At 41.2% G+C, this 25,288-nt stretch overlaps 1 protein-coding gene across 1 annotated transcript in view; it reads right to left on the minus strand.

Annotated features, from left to right (window-relative positions):
* Positions 1-5,087: 5,087 nt before the first annotated feature.
* The window catches only part of Cdrt4 (CMT1A duplicated region transcript 4), a 44,813-nt gene continuing 24,612 nt past the window's right edge, over positions 5,088-25,288 (minus strand). The window contains 2 exon segments of the mRNA XM_063241662.1: positions 5,088-20,233; positions 20,235-20,647. Of these exon segments, the coding sequence (XP_063097732.1) occupies positions 20,198-20,233; positions 20,235-20,647 (449 nt within the window). The 3' untranslated portion in view covers positions 5,088-20,197.

Genomic DNA, 25,288 nt, shown 5'->3' on the forward strand with positions numbered 1-25,288 from the left:
GCAGGGTATAAGAAGAGCACAAGAGTCGTTTTAGAAGATTAACTAATGGTCAATTTGTAACATAGGGCCAAATTGAATCACCATGATTCTGGGTGTGGAAGACCTACTCAAGAATTATTGTTAACTAGAGATGAAGATGGTGTGCTGTTCATTCTCCTGGAAAAGCTTTCCTGATATGAACTCAGCTGTTCTCACTGTAGGAGTTGTTTGGGTCCTCGCTGTCCCTAAGGTTCTTACCTTGAGCATTGCTTCCTGACTCCATACAGATCTCTCAGCCTGGTGGCTTAGATCCTTCATCCTATTGGTATAGACTTTCTAGTTTCCACCACTGACCTTTGGGCCTTCCAAGTGTAGATATTCTTGTGGACTCTAAACCCTAAGCTGGACTCATTGCAATGAGTCCATTGCAATGGACTCTAAGTCTTCAGCTGGACTCATGTAGGACATTGTTATGGGATCTAGGTCCTCAGGTGGATTCTTTGGGTCTCTAGTACATGGACAGATCTCTTACACTTTTCTGAAGTTGATTTTTTTGGGTGAATATTATAAAATAATCATATAAACTGTGTGTCCTGTATTAAATAAATTCTCTTGCAAACTCTGAATACTATAGAGTTAAACCCAGGAAATTCTAAGAGAGGAGAGGTGACCCAGGAGGAAGGCATAACATGGCGTGTCTCTTTGCAAAAGTCTGTATAGACAACTGAGGCTCAGCCCTGCCAGAAACTCAGGAAACTGTGGAATGTGTATCTGGGTCATCTGTCCAACTTGGGGGCCAAGAAGCTGGACTAGTTATACCTCAGATCCTATTCACTCTTATTGACATCAGGTTATAAAGACACTCAGTCTTCCATCAGTGATTGAAGCTGACCTTCCAGAGAAGAGTTGGGTGCCCTGGAAAAGGACACCATCACCACATTTTAACATGTAGGGAGATCAGCTTCCAAGCATGCTTTGTCTTTGTATCACACTGAACTACATTAATATGCATATTTCATGTATATAATCCAAATTAAAATATAATATTAAGAAAAGTGCAATGGTTTTCCCTCAGGTTTTTAATCTTGCTGTCCAGAATGAATGATACTCTACTTTATTTCATGTAAAGTTAGAATAAAGAAAAACACAGGGTGGATTCAGCTGAGTTCAGGGAGCTGCACAAAATCCACAGTTTCTCCTACCTCTAATTTCCAGGAGAAACCAAGAATATCTTTGAACAATGAATGAATGAAAATACTACCTATTTGGTATGCTTTGGTGGAAAAATGGTTTATAAAATTTTTTTGGAAAAAAATCTATGTATTATCTTTTTTAAAAAGGAAAGAAAGAAAAGGAATTGTAGAGAACAGTACATTTCCATCTATACCTAGGATAAAAGTCTCTCCTGCATATCTGCTGCTCCAAATCCAGCCCTAAGTGCCTGCTTCTTTTAGGAATCTGCCACCAAAGGAATTTCACCTGTCCCCATTCAATCCACAGATGCACAACACACAGGCCAGTAGGCCCCCTTCCCTGGCCCATGTCCACAGTAGACCTGAAAATTTTAGGTATAATGAATTCAAATAAATCGCTGGCCCCTCTGACCTCTATCTCATCTTCAAAATGACTAGATTTTTTTTTTGTCTTTTTCATTTTTATCGGTACTGGAGATCAAACTCATGACCGCCTGCTTGCAAGGCAGGTGCTTATGCCGCTGAGCTAAATCCCCAGCCCCCAAAATGACTAGATTTATATAAAATAATCTCAAACCTCCTCATTGGAGCATTTTACACTTTTAAAGCAACTGATTTCTGGTATTGACCATGAACTTATTGAAAAATGATTATCAAAAACAGCCAGCATGAGAGAGCAATCTCATGATGTTGGTTACTTGAACAGGACCAGCTCTCATTTAGGTAACATGTGTTCCTGTATACAGTGACACCTCTGTTGCCAAACTCAAATTATTCCAAATTTGTGTTCAAACACTTAAAAGTTTGAGAAGCGAGCGTGTTTTCCCCATAAGAAACAATGGAAGGACAAGTAAGTTCTGAGTCCCCCAAATTATATGATCGTGTATGACAGCAGTGCTTAGACGGAAGAAGCACCCCTTTGTGTCTACAATGAGACATGATGCCCACACAGTCAGACTTTCAGTTCAGCTAATGAGCAAAGCTAGGAACACCAAGCAGATTTTTCTCAAATTTTGCTGTTTGTGTAACAGAAAGTTTGAGCTCAGAGCTATTCCACAACCAAGGAATTACTGTACACATCTAAAATTCATATGTGAGTTCCTCAAAGGCTAGTCTGAAATGATACTTTTCCTCCTCTTCCCACAATTAAGGTTCTACATCGAGTTGTTGATAGCCAGAATGTCCATTACCAGGTTGTCGATGGAGAAAAACCAAATGAGTTTTAGTCTGTTTATAGATTTAGCTACTGTCCTGCTTAAAATGCATCAGGGCTGCCCACCATTCTTAAGGAAAATGTTTGTCTTTTGGGTTTTTTTTTTTTAAAGACTTTTGCTACCCTCTGGTCTCATCTTGAGTCATCTAGATATCAACTCTCCCATGCCAAAGCCTCTCAAAATATATTCTATGGGTGAGCTGCATTGGAAGCACCTGAGATGCATGTTTAAAATGAAAATCAGCTTTCCGATTGTGAGTCCCAGAATTCTGCATTTTGGCCACGTGCATCAGGTAATTCATAAGAACCTTGAAGTTTGAAAGTCACAGCTTCTGCTAGGCCACCCCAAACTCCTTTTAATGTCCTTACGAGCTGGCCCCGCTTTCCACCTGCATTTGTTGTCTATTGAAATGTAGAAATATGAAACAGATAACATTCATTATCTCGGGATTTCTAGTCCTGAGGGATTGGGGAGCAGCTTTGCTGGGTGGTCTGAACACCCGACATCATCTGAAGGAGCTGAGAGCCTACAGTTGGGCTCACACACCTTTGCAGGAAACTCTGGTTCCTTTTTAGGGTTATCCTTTCCCTAGAGCTGCTGATGTGACACTTCAGTTTGTTCCCCCAGAACAGTGAGTACCCCGGATGAAAGCCACAGTTCTCTTGATAACCCAATCTGAGAAGTAACCAGACCATTCCTTCTGCTACCATTCATTCAACAGAAATGAGTTACTAAATTCACACCACACTCAAGGGGAAGGAGATTAAACTCCACCTCTTGAAGGGAGGAGTGCTAAAGAATTGGAAGACTCATTTACATAACAATACATCCACACCCTCAGCATGCTTTTTTTGATGTGGGGGAGGTAAGTGTAATGCCTCCTGCCTGGCACATGCACACCAGGAGAAATTCTACTTACCTTTCAGGCACAGGTGGAAAGCAATACTTGCCCTAAAAGGATGAAGCCTGGATAGAATATAAAGGACAAAAAGAGGAATGTGGCCGTCGCTTGCTGCGTTGCTGTTTCCCTGCTTCCTGCCTGCCATGAACAGTTTCTCCTCTGCAGGCTCCTCTACCCTGCCTTGAAGCCAGCTGTGAACTTTACACCTCTACAAACTGTGAGCTACAGTAAGTTTTCTTCCTGTAATTTTGGGTGTTGGGTTATTTTGTTTCAGCAATGAAAAAAAGTAACTAAGACACACATCAATAAATGTGAGTTCTGGTTCCAACTGGGGTGGATTTCTGTGGTTGTTTGCCAGACACTGTGTCCTTCAGCAAGTGGTTACATTATGCTCTCCTTAGAGTTGCCAATTTCTTTCCTATGGACCTGGAGATTGAACTCATAGCCTCTGCCCTGAGCCATCCTCAATCCCCTTTCTAATTAATTTTTTATATTGAGACAGGGTGTCACTAAATCAATCTGGGCTTCCACTTGCGACCCTTCTGCTTCAGCCTCCATCAGGGCTGGGTTTACAGGTGTGTGTCTACACATACGGCTAAGCTGTCAACTTGAGGCTGATCCAAAGCAAGTATTATGTTTTGTGTGGTAGGTGTTGCTCTCCCCTCGGAGATCCAAGCTGGCTGGTGAGGAAAGTTGAGGCCTGGGAGAATAGTCCAGTTTCTCTGCTGGGTGAGCACAGGATGGTCTCCTAGCATAGGTCCTCCTCAGCTGAGAGCAGCTGAGCATCAAGGAAGCTAAGTGAACACACTAACAGTGTGCAGTCCTGTACACACAGCCCTCTAATTCCACAGACTGAACAAACTGTGGGTTGAAAAAGTACTGAATCCATACTAAATGTGTACATGCTGAACAGTTCAGAGTAACAACTATTTATATAGCATTTACATTGTTACTTTAGGTGAAAAAATAATCTAGAGATGACTTAAAGTCTATAGGAGGACTGCATAGGTATGCATATTCTGTACCATTTGACATAAGGATTGGAGTGTGTGCAGATTCTGGTACCCTTGGGGGTCGGGACTGAACCAAGGCATTGCTGTAATCTGAATGTTTGTGACTCCCCCAAAATACATATTCTAAAATCCTAACCTATTAGATGAGGGTATCAGGAGGGAAGGCCTTCACCAAGTGATCAGGTCATGGTGCAGAACTCTTCTGAAAAGGACTGATGTCCTTCTAAAAGGCCCTTGGGAGCTCATTAGGCCCTTTGATCTGCACAGGCAGCAAGATGGCGTCAACTGTGAATCAGGACGTGGGCCAGGACCTCAAATCTGCCAGTACCTTGATCTTAAACTTCACAGATTCTAGCTCTGTGAGAAACACATTTATGTTGTTTATAACCACAATAGTCTGTGGTTATAAACAGCTGCCAGAACAGGTGACAAAGGCTTTGCTACCTTGAGCCAAGTCAGAGGGCAAGGGAGGCAGAAGATCACACAAGTGCAACAGGACTTGAACCTCAACAAAGTCAAACAATCACATCAGGGAGGAAGCGTTGATCACTGGAGACATTTAAAAGAATGGCTTCGATCTCTATCTGTTGACTCTGGGGACATTCATTACGTCTTGCTAACTGAGAGAAGCAGAAGAAATATATTTTTTGCGATCCCATCTTTGCAATTACTTTTTAAATGAATACTTTATTTAACCATTTCTACCTTCAAGTCCAGGGATGTCATGTTCAAAAAGCTTTAAGCTTAAATTAAGAATTCTAATGATTTCCTTTTTTTTAATGTCAATTTTTTATTTTATTAGCACATGTTCACAGCACATTAAGCTTCATTCATTTAAGGGAGTAAGTACATGTACATCACACAGTGTCTTTTTTTAACCTCCTTTCCCTTCTCACCCACCTCCCTCCTTCCATCTTTAAATTCCCTTTCCCCAGGGTGTGCCAGGAAGAGAACAAGTCAGCATCTCTCGAGATCCAGCCATGTTGGAATTTGGGGGAGCTGAGCAAGAAAGCAAGGAGCCCTCCTCCCTGGTAAGTGGTGCGGGGAGCAAGCAGTGGGCACACCAGGGAGAAAACAAGTCAGGGTCTCCCGTGAGCCTACCAGTGTGGGCTGCGAATCAAACGTCCTGTATCCCCCCATCTCCTGTTAGCAACTGGATGGTGTCAAGGACAGCTGGAGTTCATAGTAACTAAGGCATTTATCCTTGTATTGTTGAGTTGATTATGCTGACCTGGGGCCAGAGGTCCGAGCATCCCTTAGGAGGATGACCCTGTGCAATATAGCAAATAAGGGGGATTTCCTTCTATCTTCTGTTTGAAGGCAAATATTGTTTCCACCATTGGCTTTGTTCTGATTGTTTTGCTCTATTCAATATTCTCTTCTGATAGGTTTTATAATGTTCTGTATTTGGTTTGATTTTGCTACACCTGATTGAATAGACAACTATTGTGAAGATAACAAGATATACTATGGTACCTGTTACTGTTATCCCGGTACCCTGCTCTGAAATTCTGTACCAGTTTCACTGCATTGTCTTGATTGGCTTTGTTCTGCCTTGTTCTGATGTATTTTACTACCTTCAAAATAAAAATAAATTCTTTTTCCCCATTTCCATGTTATTGTTATTATTTTAATACGTTTATGACATATAATATTTACATTTATTGCAAGTATTTGGTACCTATACATGATATCTCTCAAATCTTTTTATTTCCCCTTCCCTCACTCTCATTTTTCTGGAACCCTTCTCATTTGCAAAAGGTCTATTTCTTTGATTTCTTCTACCTCTCCTAGATTTTACTCTTTGTTTGTACTTTGCCTTATTAAAAATGGGAGATAAGATGTGTAAGTGTTTGTGACTGATGCTTCTCAAGCAATATTATATTTTCTAGGAGGATTTATTTCCCACCAAATGCCTGCACCAAGTCATTCCATTCTGTACGGACTTCACATTTTCTTCATTCACCCATCTGCTGAGGGGCATACAGACTCTTTCTAGTATTCAGCTGTTATGAATTGTGCTGCTATAAACACTGACATGCCCTGGTCCCCTTAATATGAAGTCTTTAGCTCTTTGGGGAAGAAATGAAATTTCTAATTTTAGTTTTTTGAGAACTCTCCATACTGATTTGCATAATGATCGTTACTAGTTTACATTGCTACCAACAATGTAGAAGGGTTTTCATTGCAACCATGCTAGCATTTGCTACTCTTTGCCTTCCTGATGACTGCCTTCTTTGTGGTGTGAGATGAGATCTTAACGCTGTTTTAATTTGCATTTCTCTAACGGTCAGAAATGTTGAACATTTTTAAAATCTGTTTGTTGGCCATCTGGATGTCGTCTGTATGTCTATCCAGTTCACTTGCCTATTTCTTGATTGGGTCTTGTATTTCAGGGTTGCTAATATCTTGAGTTCTTTATATAGTATATATCTAGCTATACATTCCTCCATCTAAGGAACATCTAGCAAAAAAATGTTCCTGTTCCATATATCGTCTCTTTATTGTTTCCTTTTCTGTGCAGAAGCTTTTTAATCCCATTTACTGCTCTTGCCATAATTGCTTATGCAATTGGAGTTCTAAAAGTCCTTACCTACATCTATGACCTCAAGTATTTTACATATTTTATCTTCCAGTAGATTCATGTTTCTGTTTAATGTTGAGATTGTTGGTCCATTTAGAGTTCAGTTTAGTGAATGGTGAAGATATTTGTCTTCGTTCTTCTGCAAATTGCCAATTTTCCCAGCATCGTTTGTTGAATAGGCTGGAAGAGACCCAGAATAACAGAAGCAATCCTAGGCAATAAAGGCAAAGTAGTAGGCATTATATTACCAGACTTCAAGTTATACTACAAAGCAACAGTGAAAAAAATGGCATGGTACTGGCACAGAAAGAAGTGTGTGAATTAGTGTAACAGAATAGAGGACAGAAAATATCTGTAGGCACATTCAGCTATTTGATCTTCAACAAAGGGGCCAAAAACCTACTGTGGAGAAAATAATTCTAATTACCATATTCTAGAAAGTCAATATTTATCTCAGTCAAATTTTTCTTTGGTTCAGAGAGGAAATACTTCAGACAGTGTTTACATGGATATAAGGGGTTATTTTAGTGTCTTAAGTCATTGAAATAATCTAATTGCAAATGCCTCCAATAGAAATGTGGAATGTTCTGTTAGGTGAGATAAAACAGGTTTCTCATTGCAATTGCACATTTGCTGTTATAGAAAACTAGTTCTTAAAATAAAAGGTTGCACAGTCATCAAATTTTTCAGTGATGCTGGTGGTATGCCTATGGCAGTGGCACAGGTGAGGTAGATGTGGTGGTGGAAATATGGTGATCATGCTGGTGGGGAGGATAGAGGCAATCAAGGCCACGGTAGTAGGCATGGAAGGACAGGTGGAAATGGAGATAGAAGTGTAATACTATGATGGGTTTACCCCCTGGTGAGTGTAACATCAATAGGCATCACCAGGAGATAACAGAGTATAAAAGGGTTTATTACCTGCATCAACCAAGGAAAGCACTAGGGATAAATCTCAAAGCAGTGCCCCCCAACAAAAGAAAATAAATAAACATTGGGAAACAACATACATATTTATTTAGGAAAGATTCATCATTGCACACAGAGGTGGGCATATTTCTGAGCATGCTCCATTCAAGATCATGTATTGCAGGTGTTAAAAAGTGGCAGAAGGGGCTGGGGATTTAGCTCAGGGGCATAAGTGCCTGCCTTGGAAGCAGGCAGTCATGAGTTCGATCCCCGGTACCAATAAAAAGACAAAAAGTGGCAGAAGAGGAGAGATTAGAGAAGATGGTGGCTTGCTAGGTTGCTGGGTGGACAGCTCTCTGGAGAAACAGTTCAGATGCTGGAATTTGATAACTTGGAGAGGGGTGGATGAGCGGAGAGGGACTCTCATGAACCCAGAAGGAAACTGAAGTGAAAAGAAAAATAGGAAGAGGAAGGAAAAACACAAATGGAGGGCTGGAGGCCAATGTGTGCACTGAGACCAGTCCATGCTATGCTGGGAGCACCATGGAGTCAGGTGACTCAAGGTCACGCTGAAGCCATGGCCACTGATAACGGGAATCGGTGAGTCCCGGGCCCTTGGCAGGAGGATACGGTGCAGCGTGGAGTGGAGCCAAGGTGGAGAACTACATTGATTCCCGGTGAGTGCTGAAGATTGGGTCCCGTGTTGGGTGTCCCTGGCTGGCGGACATCTTGGAGTGGGGCAGAGCCTGGTGCTGCAGTGGTGTCAATCAGCCATCCCTGGCCCAGAGAGGATTGGTAGGATCTGCTTGGGCTGAGCCATGCCCCTGATTGGGACCCAATAGCCAGGACCGAAACTGTCCTGACCCTGTGACGTCCACAAAGCACAGGCTAAGTCCCTGAAGGCACTTGTGGGTTGACTGGTTCAGAGGCTAGAGACTAGCCTGCATCATCCCTGCATGTACCTCAGATAACAGCAAATTGGAGAGGGCAGCAAAATCCCAGTCAGCACACTTCAGAAAAACCATAAGCAATATGGAGAGGGCCAGGGACCTCCACAACACACCTGTCTGAAAGAAACCAGAAACATGACAAGAGATAGAAATAAAAAAAAAAAAAAAAAAACCTCCAGCCTCTGGCACTGGGAAAATAACCCCAGGTAAATAACAGAAGAGAACCAGTGCAGTAATCATGCAATATTAGCCACAACATCATCAGACATAAAGAAATACCTTTGTGACCTCATAGATTAACTTAAAACTCAAATTCTAATCCAAGTGAGGCAAGATATAAAAAGATTAATTAAAGAAATGCTAAGCCCCTCTTAAGAAAACACAGATGGAAGAACAGAGGAACCCAGAAAAGGGAGAGAAACCTTTGATGAAGAATATAAACAAAACCTAGAATACAGGAAACAGATCCAAAGAGATTACAATGAAACTAAAAACTCCATTGAAAGCTGGTAAAATGCTTGGCAGAAACTAAAGTTAGCTTTTCAAAACTTGAAGAGAGATTTAGAATGTGTGATTGTGAAAGAAAAGATCTCTTAAAAATAATAAGGAACCAGGAAGAAACAATTCAAAGGCTAGAAGATGACAAGAGGATCTATAACTGAAGAATAAAAAACATGAGCAAAGAAGCAGGAGTAACCACAAATGAATTACAAAGACTATTCACAGAAATAATTAAGGAAAACTTCCCAAGCATAGGAAAAAGAAATGATGTCCAGATAAATGAGGCATAGAGAACTCCAGCCACCTACAACCAAAACATATCTACACCCAGACATAATAATCAAGATCCCAGAAATCCACCACAAGAACAGAATATTAAAAGCAGCCAGAGAAAAGAAGCAGATCATCTACAAAGGAAAAATAATCAAAATAACAACAGACGTATCAACACAAAGTCTCAAATCAAGAAGAGCCTGGGGAGGAAATAGTCCAAGCCCTGAAAGAAAATAACCTCCAACCCAGATTGATGTACCCTGAAAAACTCCCTCTCAAGATTAATGGATAAATAAGGTATCTCCAAGACAAGGAGGAACTGTGGGAGTACATGACCACCAATCCAACCCTACAAAAAATACTGAAGGACATTCTAGAGAGAAATAGAAAAAAATACCAGGATTCCAGCAACAGTGGCAGACAGGCCTCAATGAACGGGGCAGACAGTGGATTGAAGGAGTAAAGCAGACAAATAATAACAGAAAAATAGAATAGCAGAGATGAGGCAGAGAAGGTGGGCTATAATCTTTAATATAGATAGCCTTGATACACTAACAAAAAGAAACACAGGCAGAGTAGATTAGGAGGCAGGATACATTGAGATGTTCTGAATAGGAAATATACTCAACCTGAAAGAGAATTAATAAACTGAAAGTCAAAGATGAGAAAACAATGCTATATGTGACAGGAAACCAGAGAGAAATAAGAACAACTCGTCCAGCAGCCGTACATAGAGTGGAAAGCTATGACATTTTTGGACAGTGTAGAACTACACAGTTGGAAGGAAGGAAAACCTGTGGCTTTAGTAAGTAAAGGAGTACAGCTCAAGATCAAGCTCAGGGTAAAAATGTTCAGCAATACTCAGATAAATAACAGGTTGACCTCCTAATCTAAAAACTAAATGAGCTCGTGGGACCCAAAATATACAAAGCATCTTGAGAAGGGGAAAGGTGAGAAAATGCCTTAAAAAGGAAGGCAGAGGATATTGTTAATAGTGTATCAGGATTTAAAAGCCACAGTAGTCTTATCTCTCTGTTTAGTTTGATTTTATTTTGTTTCGGTCTGTCTACTCATATTAGATTTGAGGGCACAGACAGCTATCCCAAAATTGGCAGGTTATACCACGGTAACTATCCTTAATTTCCTATTAACTTAAACTGAAACCCTGTATTACTTACATTGTCTTACGATGACTGCTCTTATTTGAGCTGGTTTGTCAGACTGCTGTTTGGCCTTGACTGTTTTTATTCGAATTTGATATGCTTGATAGTATCAAGTCTACAAGTAGAGGCAACTACTCTGAAGATGACAAGATGTAAAAGATACCCATTCCGGTTTGATTATTAACTGCTTTCGAAGTCCTACAATGTCTCCAAAGTTGTATTTTTATTAAAATAGCTATGTAATGCTATGTTAAATTACATTATCTCAGATGATGTAGACAATTCTATTGAAAATAACAAGAGAAAGCATAGTAACTACTGTAGATCACCTAACGCGGTCTTATACGTCTTTTTCATTTCATGTGTTTATAGGAATATGTTTTGTTTTATCTTGCTTTGTTTTGTTCCTCCTTCTAATATAGAAAGGATAGAAATACATGTTAAGACTCATGCATGCATAGAACCAATAAACAGTTTATGAGAACTGATCTTATGACACATGATGAAATGAACAAATACTTTAAAGAAAAAGAAACACTACAGTACCCAGTGCTGATCCAGGGGTACCAAAATGTGAAACCCAGAAATACTATTATTCTTTGCTCAGAGTGATTTTTTGTTGAACAGAACTGGTTGCAGTCTCGCTGTTTGAAACCCCACTTTATATGCTTCATTTTCGTATCTTTGAATAACTATTTGTAAGAGGACAATATGTAAATATCAACTAGTGATTTCTTACTGTTTATTCTTTCTTTGAAAGTATGTATTATTTCTACCCATTTTCTTTTTTTTTTTTTTTTTAGTCTTTAAATAAAATTTTTTTTTAAAAAAGAGCAAAGGGAAGGAAAGGTGAAAAGTACTGTCAATTTATTGTCTCATCTTGAACTCTTGCATTGTTTACATAATTTTATTAGATTTGGCTTTGTTCTGTCTTTTGTTAGATTTTATGCTTTCAGATGGTAAGGGCAGCTATTTTGAATATAATAGGAAATATTATGGTAATCATGGTTTCCTATTATATTGTTTTGAAGTCTTATAATGCCTTCATTCATTGATCTGATTTTATTTGGTTTTGTTTGATTTTATTATGTGAGATGGTATGAATGCTATTTTGAAGAAAACAAGACATTATGGTAGCTATTGCTAATTTATTATCATCTTGTTTTGAAGTCCTACCATGCTTTTGTTCTTCTATTTCGATTGGTTCTATTCTGTTGTGTTTTATTTGATTTTATTATGTGTGATGTTATAGACAAATTTTTTTAGGAAAATGAGGTATTATAGCATCCATTGTTCATTTCCTGTTATTTGGTTTTGAAGTCCTATAATGCTTTCATTCTTTTGAATTTTTTTACTATATTGTTATGTTTGATATTACTGTGTGTGAAGGTATGCTCAACTATTTCAAATAAAAGAGACATTATGTTAGCTACTGTTGATGTCCAGTTGTTTTGTTGTGAAGTGCCGGGTTGCTTGTATTTTCCTATTCTGATTTGTTTTGTTTCATTCTATTTTCTTTTGTTCTCTTTAAAATAAAAAAAAAATCTAAAAAAAAAAGTGGCAGAAGAAAATGCCTCTGGGAGAGAATTAATATTACAATAAGCAAAGTTGACTCTAGGTCATCTAAAAAGAGTGCACTACGGTGACTGAAATTTTAGCTGGTGACATGTAAGTTTCTCTGGAAGGCTCTATCTGAAAAAGAATAATAAAAAAACTTCGAAGGAGGATTAAAAAGTCATCTAAAGGGGCAATAGCTTACCTAGCCCCCCATAAGCATAGGTGATTGCCCTCTAAATTACCTTCCTAGCAGCTAACAGAAGTGGTAAAGGTGGTGATGGTGGAGGGGGACACAGAGGTGGTGGAGGTGGTGGTACTGAAGGCAGCTGTCCTGGTGATGATGATCAAGACAGAGGTCGTGGTCCTGGTGATGTAGGTAGAGTTGTTGATGGTGGCAGTGGTGTGGAGGTAATGGTTATGCAGGGTGGAGGCTCCAGCCCTGGCAGTTTAGAGATGGAGATGGTGGTGATGGTGGGCTAGGCGTGAAGGTGCTGCGTGTGCCTGAGCTACCTACAAGGTCAAAAGGTACAAATTCTCACATTCTGGAAGTAGAACCCTAAAGAAGACCAGTTAGGACTCCTCAGCTCTACTAAATGACTTTGAAGCCCCAGATGCACTGTTATTCCAGACTGGCCAAGGCAGGCAACAGGAAACATCTTGTTGAATATCATGAATGTCTTTTCTAGGTCAAGAGAACTAAATATATCTCACGGATGAAGCAATGAGTGTTCCCAGTGGAATTTGTCTATAATCAAGAAAATAGGGAAGTTACTCAATAAATGCAAGATGGAGGTGGTTCAAATGTCTCCAAGATGAACGGGGAATTAATTAATAAATTAATTTGACTGTCCTGAGATCCGTACTGGGGGCAAAACTGGTATTCACCAGGAAGCAAAAATCAAATTTAGATTGCTCACCCCATCCCAAGAGTGGCTACTTCTGGTAGCAAATGTAATTTACTGTGCTTCTCCCAAAGACTTTATAGAAGATCTGTTGGCCCTTATAAATCTTTGCTTTGAGAAGCTGCACAGAACCCTACAGCTATGGTGGGTGGATCAAGGCAGCTATGAAGCATCTCTCTTGAATGAGATAGATGGTCTGAGCGACAGGCAACCATTAGAATACATGCATGAAATATGCAAATCTTTTGGGGGGCTTCCCAGAAGGCACTTGGAAACCTCCTTTTGTTCTCAGAATGGAGGTTCCTGTTCTTGGTATCAGAGTAGTAAAGGAGCATGATCAACCTGACTTTCGAGACTCAGGGTGTCTTGGACACTTTTAATTTAAGAAAACCAAAGTTACTTTCAACACATATCACTTACTTTTGCAATTATAAAAATTAATCAATAATAAGTATCAAAAGCTAGAAAAAGCAGTAAAAGGCAGGAGGGAGACAACCAAGGAAGGAGAGAGAGAAGGAAGAAGGACAGGATGAATCAGGAGAAAGCAGAAAAGAATGGGAGGAACTAGATGGATATAATCCAGAGAAGTAAGGAGATAAAGGGTGATGTTAATGGACCCCCACGCCCTAGAGAGCCTACAAAAATTTGGAAATGAAAGTTAAAAAAAAGCAGAAGTTGACTATTGTAGAGAAGAAATGGAGGACAGCCTGATCCTTTTGTTCTGGAGAACCAGGGAACTGAGGTGGGGCTCAGCTGGATGTTGAAGGCTTAGACCTGGCATCTGTCCCAGGATTAAAGAGGTCATTCAAGGGGCCTCAAGGTCTCCTTTGTAGCCACCCAGCTCAATATTCCAGGACAGAAAGGGAAGCAGAAAGTAATGGCCCTAGAACAGTGTGCGCTGCTCTAAGTGTTCACCGGAGTATAGAGTAAGATGCCCTCACCTGAAGCCCAGCCAAGCTAGGAAATCAACTCCATGGTGCTACAGAAACAAACATGTAAGCTGGGGCTGGATGTAACTAACGGCAGCTTTGTAGAAGTTTTTAAAACAACTCACTAGGCCACTAAAACTCGACTTGGCCAAAAACTCACCATGACCTCACTCTCTTTTATGAGCAGCTGTCCTGATACTAATCCTGCCTCCTTCCGTAATCCCCTTTTCATGAGATGACAGAGCAGGTCATGAGACTAAAGCAAACACACTCTCAAAGAGCCTCAGGTTTCTGCATAACATGTATCACAACTGTGCTTAGTAATGTACTTGCCTCACGTCCCCCACTGCCAAAATATAAACTTGAGTGCATCTCCCATGTCCATGACTGGGCACCAGGCATGCTGCATGGCACAAGCCAGCACTTGGTGCATGTTTTCTGGATTCCTGTCAGCATGCTGCAAATACCAGAACAAAAGAACAAGTTGGAGCTCTAAAGTTATGTCCCTTTGATAAAGGCCAGAAAAACCATGACTTGGAATTCCACCAGGTGAGTATGGATTTAAAAGAACAGAAAAACATCTTTTATGAGATTATGCCTCTAGCTCCTTCTATCTTTCTGACACACTACAAAGCAAGGCACGTAAAAGGTGCCTACTGAATACTGTATTTGAACCATACCGTCATGACTAGAAGGAATCTTCAGAGCAAGGCTATCTTTTCAGTGTTTCAAAATTTATACAAAAACCAAGTGCTTTTCCAGCCCCAGAACATTCAGAAAGAAACCTCTTCCCAGTGCATTTTGTTTTGGGCAATAGGACTTGCTCTCATAAATCATTTGCCTAATAAATACTTGAGCACCAAGCCTGTGCCAGGCATAGACTGGGCTTTGGGGAAGTGCCAGTGAATGTGGCCAGCCTTGTTGTCGAGGCTCACGGCATATTTAGCCTCAGGTCCAGGGGCACAGTGCAAAGTGGCTACATTAAGAGGGGTCTCTACTGAAGCTAACTCACTATTGACACTGGCACCAGCAGCCACCCATGGAACACATGTGCCCTGCTTGAACACCAGCAGGATTGTCACTGAGAAGGTCAAAAGTAGGGAAAGCAGCCTGCAGTTGGAGGTAAGGGGTCTGAGTCCCTGTCATGGTTTATGTCTGTGTCCCCCAGGCCTCATGAGTTTGCACTGTGCATTTGTGATGGTTCATTGTGTAGTGCTTGGATTGATGGTGTCAGTGCTCCACCCACAAAGGGGTGGAGCCAAGACGTGATGTAATGGCAGGAAGAAGGTGTGTCTTGCTCTTTGACGGTTCGGGATTGCTATTTGCAGCCGCCATGAATGGCAGCCCAGCCATGCCCGCCTGCCTGGGAGTCAACTGAGTGTGGACTGAAACCTCCAAAAAACTGTAAGAAATAAACCTTTCCTTTGCCAGCTTGGGCATCAGGTATTTTGTCTCAGCAATGAGCATAAAATAACTAAGACAGTCCCAATCCTAAAGGGGATCCCCTAATTCAAGAATAGTCAGCTAGGTAAGCATGACTCTTAAGTCTCTGGGCAGTAAAAAATGGACATGGACAAGCTCCAGGAGTGTGGGAGGAGAGCTGGATGCACTCAGGCCAACTTCCCTTCAGCCGTAACATGATGTTGTCCTAACTTAGCTCTTCACAAAAATCCTCCTGCGTGGCATATGTACAAAAGTGATCCCAGAGGTCACACTTTTAACTTTCCTGAACTATCATGGCTTCCTATTTTTTGTCTGCCAAAATTAATGTAATAGTCTACAATCGAATCTAAAGATGAGATAAATGGATACATCAATCCTTGCTGGGCTCCCCAGCAATTCTTGCTTTCTAGAAAGCATGGGTCAGGGAGGAATTTTTATTGATCCCAGAATATAGCAAGTGATAGAAGAGATAAGGTCTAAACACCAAGTTCAAAGTCTTTTTCATGCTGTTACCCAACACTTTGTGTCAACAGGGAGACAGATCCTCATCTTTATATTCTGCCTTGCCCCATGGAGCAATCAGGTATGGCCAGGGTCAAGAATGGGGTAGCAGTGGGGAGTATTCTTGCATGCCCTGCGGGCTCTGCATAACACATTACACAAAATGCTACATACATTCGAATGTCCAGTCCAGCCATGCCCTACTGGCTTGAGACATCATCCTGTCCAAGTACTACGTGACTGGTTGAGCCCTGGGGTTACTGGTAAGAGATGTAACCAGGCAGAAGGAGAAAAGAGAAAGAGTAAAATTTCCGTGATAACTTGGCCAACAGAAACTCAGCCCTGAGCTTCAGTTCAGGCTCTGACAACATCAGATCCCAGTAAATCTCCGGTCACTGTTTACCTCTTTCCAAACCCCTTCTCAGGCTGTCTGTTCTTATCTGGCACTGATAACATCCAGGCTCCGGCTCTTTGGCCTGGAAATGTGGAGATTCCTAGGATGGAAGGACTCAAGGACACATGATGCAGGTGGGCATGTTTGTGCTGACATCCTACAAAGCACTTTTACAATCTTTTCAAAGCCACCGTTGACACACGAGAAAAACTATAGTTTTCTACCCCAAGGAAGCATTATCAAGCTTAGCTGGGATCCCAGCTCAGGGGTCTGGACTTTGTCCTGTGCTGTATTCCCTGCTTCATGTTACTTCTCCACTACTCCAAATTACCAGGGATCAAAATCCCTGCCTCAGGGTTGTCATTTTGTTTTCCCTGTGCTTGTGAACTTATGTGGCATTTATTCCTCCTCCATAAGGATTTTCGGCTAACAAAATGAAGAGCAGGATTTGAGCTCATCCCAGTAAGGCTCTAAACTTACTGCTAATAAAGTCTACAACCTTTTCTTAAGTCCCACGCTAGCCCCCTGTTCCCAGTTTCAGGGCTCCAGGCCACCCTCAAACATCTAGCTTCCCCACACCTGCACCAGTGCCTTTGTTTATGCTGTTACCTCCATGAAGACTCCAGGAGCCTCTTATCTGTTGAGCAGCTTAATCCCCAACAAGATGTGCTTTCGGGCCACACCAGGGAGTTTGCAAAAATGTGGACCTGTTTGATGTCCTAATAGTCCTAGCCAGAGTGAGAATGACCAGCAGGCTCAGTCGGGAGTTGCTGAAGTTAAACATCAACTGTTCAAACATCCACCATGGAATCTGCAAATGGGTAAATACCATACTGTGTGAGGGGAGCCAAAGAATCTGCTCAAAACAGCTGCTCGATATGTGTTGCAGCAGAGCCTTAGTTACAGAGCAACACAGACAGGCTGACAAAATGCGTATTCTGGTATTTCATAAACCTATGACAGCAGAGAGACTTAATAGCTCTCTTGCCAAGTAGAAAATGCCATATGCAAAAGACATAAATAAGAAGAGGTTGGGGGGCTGTGGAATATCAGAGAAAGCCAATCCTCTCTCCAAGATGGAAGTTAAATATGTCCAAAGTAACCTGAGATTCTCCAGGCCTCTCCAGCTTGGATAGGCAGATGAGATTACACGAGAATAATCTGCATTCCACTCCACACATGCCCTGCCTGCTTGTGTCGGGGCACAGGCCCCAGCAAGGGCTCCGTGCCTATTTCAGGGTGCACCAGAGATGTCTCCCTGACTCTCAGGAACAAAGTTGTTCCTGCCAAATGCTCACTGGGCTCCACCAGACCTGGCTATTTCTTGTTAACTAGGGCAGTGGGACATATGAGATGGTGGGTTGTGAAGCCAATAAGCTGGCCCCTCACATTTTTTTAGTACTTCTGGGCCTTCCAGGATTTTAGGGAAAGAGCCCTGTCAAGTTAGAGCCTCACGGGTCCCCATGCCCATAGCACTCAGAAAGGTGTGTCTCAGGAGACAAATCTCAGCATCAGATAACATAGGTCACTTGGGATCATCCTCCTCCCCCAGTGACCATTAGTGTGTCCAGCTGGTCTTACCCAATTGTTTATCTCTGGAGAATTCTTTCCCAGCAGCCTCCTCAGTCCTTGTGTGAATATGGTCATGGTTGGCAGGACTCTTGCTGGCCAGACCAATTGGGTTCAGTTCCCCCATTTCAAAAGGAATTGTGCTTTTTCTCCTTAAATTTTCCTCAAAAGGCAATGTGTCTCTACTGGAGCCACAAAATGCAGACAATTTTCATCAGAACATAAGCTGTGAATGGTTTATGCTTGTGTTGTTTTAATAGGTTAAGAATTAGATTAACCTAAATAATGCTATACATAAACAATGATTTTAATCTGTAGTTCATACTTTTACAAAATCCATTAAATGCCTAGAAATTTTCAAGAAAAAAAGAGTGCAAACTTCAGTAAATTATTATACTGCCCTACCCTTGAAGGAACTGCTAGAAATAATCCAAATAATCCACAACTCTGTTAAATCTAACACTCTAAATGTATCATCCATACCTTCCAAATATATGTTAAGTATAAGTAACTATAAAGAGATAAAGGAGATTTCAAAGATCTTGGAGGAATTTATCACCTGCTTCCAGGTCTAGAAAAATCCCATAGACACAAAATATAACCAAGAGATTCACCAGGAAACACTTATTTTTTGTAAGAACTCATTCTGGCCAAGGGTTGGGAACCCAGGAACAGGTCCAGACCTCCTAATTTGTACAGCTGTCCCAACACAAATACACAAGAACCAGAGATAAGTTCTACAAAGTTATACCCATAACTGACTGTAAACATTTTCATAAGACTCTAGGATGGAAAATATGTATGGTGGGGGAAATATAATTTTTCAAATGACACATCTATTATTCCATCAGATCCTGTACACCTCTGCGGAGGAAGCTACATGGATATTAACTGCCTTGCAGTACAGAAACTCAGGCAAGGTCAGCCATGCTCAGCAGTTAAATACCACACACCAGACCAGCTGGGTTTCCATCCTGACAGAATCCTCATGTGTCTAAAGACAGCTTTCTGCTGGGAAATGGAGGACAGTTCGTCGTTGCTTGCTTTAGGACCAATTCAGAGTACGGGTGGGCCAATTATAGCAGTCATCTGACAAGTAACAGCTGGGGTCCAGCCAGGAACTCAGGGATCTCTCCCTCCCAACCAGCTCTGCTCCACAGGGCAAAGCTCAAAGAAGATTGGGGATGGGGGAGGGAGAGGTTGGACCTCCTCCATTTCTCAGCAGGGACCCCGCTACCATTTTGTAAGACCTCCAAGAGAAAAACACCTGGACACTAGGTTCAGGGGCCCTATGGAGCACCAATCCCCTGCTACGCTGATTGCTAAGCTATTTCTCTCTTCGCTTCAGAATTCATCCTTTTATCCTATGTTTGGAGATACTAGGTTTGAGATGCTGCAAGCCACATTTGAGCTTTATGCCCTGATACACACTGTCCCTAGGCGGTGCCACCAGAAGCGTTCATAGCTACAAGGAGAAGGAAGAGTCTCCTCGTCAGGTTGTTTGCTTCCCAACTGCATCCTGTTTGCCTTGTGTCTGCTTCCTGTCCCTATCAGCCTTCCCTACTGACCCTTTTTACTCACCCGGGCAGTGACAGCTCCTTCTACAAGCATCTGAATGCATTTTTTGATTTTTCCAGTACTCACAGGACCAGTATGACATGACCGCTCAGAAACACCTTGAGCTCTGCTTCTTAAGAGTTGGGATACCGTCCTTCAGAGGCACCCACCAGCCCCAGCTGGGCAGCATCCCCACTCCCTCCCCTGAGTCTGAGCTTCAGCCCACATGGCCCTTCTCCAAGCAGTCAACTTCTTTTACTGCCTCCACCACAGAACTTAAACTGTGAAGAAGCTTCTTGCAGGAGCTGTCCCTATTTATACCTTTGAATTTTCTTTCTGCCTTTCTCAGTTACCTGGTTAATAATTCTTCATATTAAATTATCTCTAGTAAAGTAACTAGTATGATTTCTGCCACCTTCCAGGATCTGGACTAATACTTCCACAGTTAGGTCTTTAGCATCTGAGGGAGAAAACTAGCAGATGTCACTGCTCGGCCCAACTGACTGCAGTGCTGAAGGAGGTACCCACCCACCCATGGCCCGCATTCTAGTGTGATTTCTCTCCACCAGCCTCTGGGTATTTTAGACTTACAGGACATGGTACAATTGTGGCAAATGGAGCTTAATAGCAGTACATTCTTCAGGGATGGCTGCAGGGACTCCTTGCTAGGCATTTGCATGTTTCTCCTTGCTGGACTGTAGTGAGCTGATAAGGAACCATCCTCATCATGGGCTTTCGGGAAAAAATGATCTTGTTAAAATCTGCTGTGGGCCTTTCTCTGGAATCGGGCTGTTTGTGCTTGGGTTCTGGGACAACTGTGGGACTCAAGGCAGAGTTAGGAGCCCAAATTGACAGCCTGGCATGTGACAGATCATCCTTCAGTCCTTCGCCAGAGGACATAGATGACTTTCTCCGTTTGAGCTGAGTAATGCTGGAAGGCTTGTTGGGCCTCAGTGCTGACTGGCTCTGCTGAGAAGCACGTGGGCATTGCAGTTCCTTTGGTTTGCTTTTCTCAATCAGTCTTTGCACCACTGGGGAGATGTATGTCACATAAGCAGGCCAAGGGTCATGTTCTTCAAGCAGGTTCAGGGCAAGTCCAATGTTTTCTGTGAATTCTGCCAGCAAGAACAAGTGTGGACAACTCAGATACACTCACATACACAGTAATTTACTTCTTCAAAGACTTGGGAGAAGGGTACTAGAGTCACATTTTGACATTTTCCTCATCACTGCTTCCTTGTAGTCAGTGAAAACATAACCTAATACAAAATCAGGAGACAGAATGATGATAGTCTACAGAGGATGGAGACTCTCAGTTAAACAACAGAACAGGAAATTTAGAATCAAATATTTGATTTGATTGGAGTCAGCTTCACTTTCAAATATTTGGATAGCCTCAAATTGTTTAACTCCTGCAGTTCTGTTTTCATCACTAAAATGGTAACTGAAATGTTATTACAAGGACAAAGTACAGTCATCTTTGATATTCATGGAGGATTGGTTCCAGGGCTCCCCACAGTTACCAAAATCTGCAGAATGGTGTAGTATTTGCATTAACGTATGCAGTCCTCCTATATATTTTAAATTATCTCTAAATTACTTATACTACCTAAAACAATGTAAATGGTACAAAAATCATTGTTATATTGTTTAAGGAATAATGACAAGAAAAAAATTTTAAGTATTTTGAATCAACGATTAGTTGAATCTGAGTAAGTGAAACTCCTAGAAAGACGGACTACAATACATTTCAAGGGCCTGGCACAGTATACTGCAGACTATCTATAGATTCTGTACTTAGCTCCATATTCCTATTTGTGTTAGCTTTCACTGTGGAACAACAAAATAGTTGAGAAAATCAACTTAAACTAAGAAATAGTTGTTCTGGCTCAGGGTTGGAGAGGTTTCAATTCACGATCAGTTGACTTCATTGCTATGTAAGGCAGAACAACATGGTAGCTAGCAAAGGTGACACAGAGACCATCCCCTGATGGCAGCCAGAAAAAAGAGAAAGAGCCAGACTCAGCGAGGAAAGAACCAGCAGCCAGGTGCAGTCCCCAAAGTTGTGTCCCCATGATCCACTCCCTTCCACAAACTCTACCGTCTAAGTTTCCTTCCCAATCATGGTATCCAATTGCAAATCTACTCACAGATTAACTCACTAGTGAGATTAGAATCCTCATGATCCAAAAGCTCACCAGCTGGCAACCAGGTGCCCAGGAGGCATGTTTTTAATCCAAACTGTAACACTGCTTCACCCCTTTCATAGCTGTAAACCTTGAGCATGTTTCTTAACACTTTTCAAAGTTGACGCCTCTGTAAAATACTGGTTAGCCCAAAAGCAACTTGGTAGAACTTCCCTATATACTAGAGATAATTTATGTAAATCTTTTAGCACCATGCATGACGTGTAGCAATCAGTAAATAGTCACTGTTAAACTTTTAGCTGTGTTTCATGATCCGTACTATTTCATTTATCCCTTATTACATCTTATAAAGTAGGCGTTACCCTCATGAACAGGATGATACTAGCTCACACAACTCTCGAGTAGTGGATTTGAACTCAAGGGTAACAGGCTCATAAACTCAGAAATTTCTCACTCTAGCTGTTGGCCAGGAGTTTTGGGTGTTGAGGGCAAGGAGGACTTCTGCTAGAAATTCTACCTATCCATTTACTTGGTCCTTTGCAGATACCAGACCATGGGCAGGTCATGATTCCTTCATTCAAGGACAGAAGGCAAGATGTGTGATATCACATTTCACTAGAAAAGTCTTGGCAAAACTTCTAAGCAGAAAACATAACTGTTCATTTTATCTGCTCAAAGCAAATGCAAAACTCTTGCAGGTGAGGGCACTCACATTACTCTGGCATAAGCAAACTGAAACTATTTGGAGCAAAATGAGCAGAAATTGCTTTCACCTCCTGAACACAGTGTTTCCTACTGCATCAAAGAAAGGCCATCCACAGAGCCTCGCCTCTTCCTGTTCTCAGTCCTCCAACCTGGTCAGACCCCACTGGGAACTTCTATCGTTAATAACCCTCAACCCCTAGCAGCTTCTGTCTTCAGCTTTCTTACATCATTCCTCTCATTCTTTTTTAGTTTTCTTCACATTGTAAGTCCAAATACCTTTAGAAAAATACAATTTGGAAGAAAGCAATTAGTAGCCATCTTGATGATCCTGAGTCCTGTGATCTGTTTAAGATGCTAAATTCATTCCACCTTGAAAAAAGAGGACAGGCCTGCCTCTGGAGAGGGGCCATATAGATCCTGAAAGCCTTCTGGAGCCTTCTGGAGCCTTCTGGAGCCTTCTGGAGCCTTCTGGAGCCTTCTGGTTTAGGTTTCCATGACCATCTCAGCAAGTGTTCTACTTTCTGGTCTCTTACACTTATGGTATGAATGCCAAGTTCCCACTCTCTGACCCGCACTTCCCCCTGGAACTGAGTCCAGGAGTGGCCAAGATGGGCAGCTGCCAGGAGCCAGCTACAAGGCCCCCATATACAAGACGAACATAAGGAAGTCCTAAGGCTCTCTGCTGCCATGCAGATGGGAAAATTGATGGAAACAATAGTCATTGGTTCTTGAACTTGCAGGTGCTTCTAGATGAAGGACTTATTAAAGCATAGAATACTTTTGAAGTCCCACCAAGCTTACGTTCTTCTGTCTCCATTGGTTTTATCATGTTTTATCTTATTGTATTTTATTATATATAATAGTATAAACAAAAAATTTTATACACAAGGAGATAATATAGTAACCATTGTTCATTTTCTGTTAATTGGTTCTGAATATCCTGTAATACTTTCATTCTCTTGAATGGTTTTCCACTGTCTTTTTATGGTTGATACTATAGTATATCAAGGTATACTCAAATATTTCAAGGAAAGAGACACTATGGTAGCTACTGTTATATCGGATTGTCTTGTGGTGAAACACTATGTTGCTAAATTGTTCTGTCCTGACCTGTATTGTTATGTCCTCTTTTATCTTAATCTTTTTTTTAATAAAATTTTTTAAAAAGCACAGAATACTGGCCCCCTTCTGGGGGTGGGGGGGTGAATCAACCACCACTGGCCTAATGGGAAAGAAAACTAAGAAATACTGCAAGGCTGCAAGGTTGTATAATTATCTACTTAGACACAAGGAACAAGACTGGGAAATGTATATAATACTTTCCCTGTTCTCAGACATGTGTTTTTATGCAAGGATTCATTATTTAATATACTCAGTTTTCCCATTTTTGTAGCCTTTAAACACTTAAAAGAGCTATGGAGCAATTCCATTGTTACCTGATGAAGCCTAGTGTAAAAGGCTGAAGATAGTTTCTAATATGTTCCCAGATGGTGGTCTACAGCCGTGCTTTTCAAATTTTAACAAGTACCAAAATCACTTGCAGAGCATATGAAAACAGAGATTTGGGTCCCAACCCTGTGTTGGTAAATCTTGTCAACTTGATTGGCTTTAGTGAGGGCTAGGAGATTAGCTTAGCACACTCCTTGGGGGAGATCTGGGTAGATCATGGGAATGTGACCTTGGGGACTGTATCTGGTCTTTGGGCCTTCTTCGTCTCAGGAACTTCTTTGCTGTCTCTGTTGCTGGCTACTATGAAAAGTAGTTTTCCTCTGCCGTGCCTTTCCACCATGATGTTTCTGCTCGGAGCCCATCAACAATGGACCGAAACCTCTGAATTTGTCAGCCAAAATAAAGTTTTCTCTCTTTAAGTTCTGTATGTCTGGAATTTTGTCTTAGCAATGAAAGCTGACTAATATGCATCCCTAGAGAGTCTGATTCAGTTGAGCAATTTTGGGGACTGAGAAATTGCTTCTTTTATCATCCCAAATAACAATGATGCTAGTGGTCCATGGCATAGGCTGAGTAGCCCTTGCTTGGCCTGAACAATGGTGCTGAGTCTTTCCTTGAGCAGCAACATAAGAAAAGGCTGAGTTTTTGTGCATGAAATAATTTCCTGAGCAAGCAATTTCAAGGTTTTTCAATCCCTTTTTTTCCTAAGCAAACAAAGATTCTGAAATGTAAGTGTGTCATTGGCAAGGGCAACCTTAAATTCCACTATTTTCCTAAGTTATCCACAGATCTCAACATTTTATTTTATTTTATTTTATTTTATTTTATTTTATTTTAACACACCTAACTAAAGATAGCATCATGGAGATTTGTTCGTCTTAAACAAGAGGGAAAAATACTAGTTTTCAAATTGATTTAGATCCAGAGATCCAGAAATGACTGCTGGCAGTTTTCCACAATAATCCATTTTTAAAAGAATTCGCAATATCCTTTTTCTAATGCTAGGAGAGAAATGCTAGAGTACAGACACTTTTATGGAATAAATTTTGAGTGAAATTTAAAGCATTGTATTTCTCTTCCTAAGACCTACAATAGGATCTCAAGATTTAAGATCATCCATTCCAAGTCCTCTCTAACAAAAGCATATCATTCAGGTGGCCACCCAAACTTTGCCTGTCTACTCTAATGAAAGAGGACTCTTAGCTTCCATATATGTAGAGCTATTAGAATTTGTCCTACTTTTCCACATATGCACAATAGGAATAAAAAATCATGCCAGATGGCCAAACACATTTTGAAGTGGTAATACCTATGGAATATTTAAGGAATCCAGAATCATTCTTTTTATTATTACTTCTGAGTTTCTGATTAATGAACCCATAGCATCATGAAGCCTTGTTACTAGTGAATAGTATCTCAAAACCAGTGTAACTCAGTGCCTATATCTCTCACTGG

Source organism: Cavia porcellus, unplaced genomic scaffold (assembly GCF_034190915.1).
Source record: "Cavia porcellus strain 051 isolate PalLab524CR breed Dunkin Hartley unplaced genomic scaffold, mCavPor4.1 scaffold_32, whole genome shotgun sequence".
In the NCBI taxonomy this organism is placed as follows: domain Eukaryota; kingdom Metazoa; phylum Chordata; class Mammalia; order Rodentia; family Caviidae; genus Cavia; species Cavia porcellus.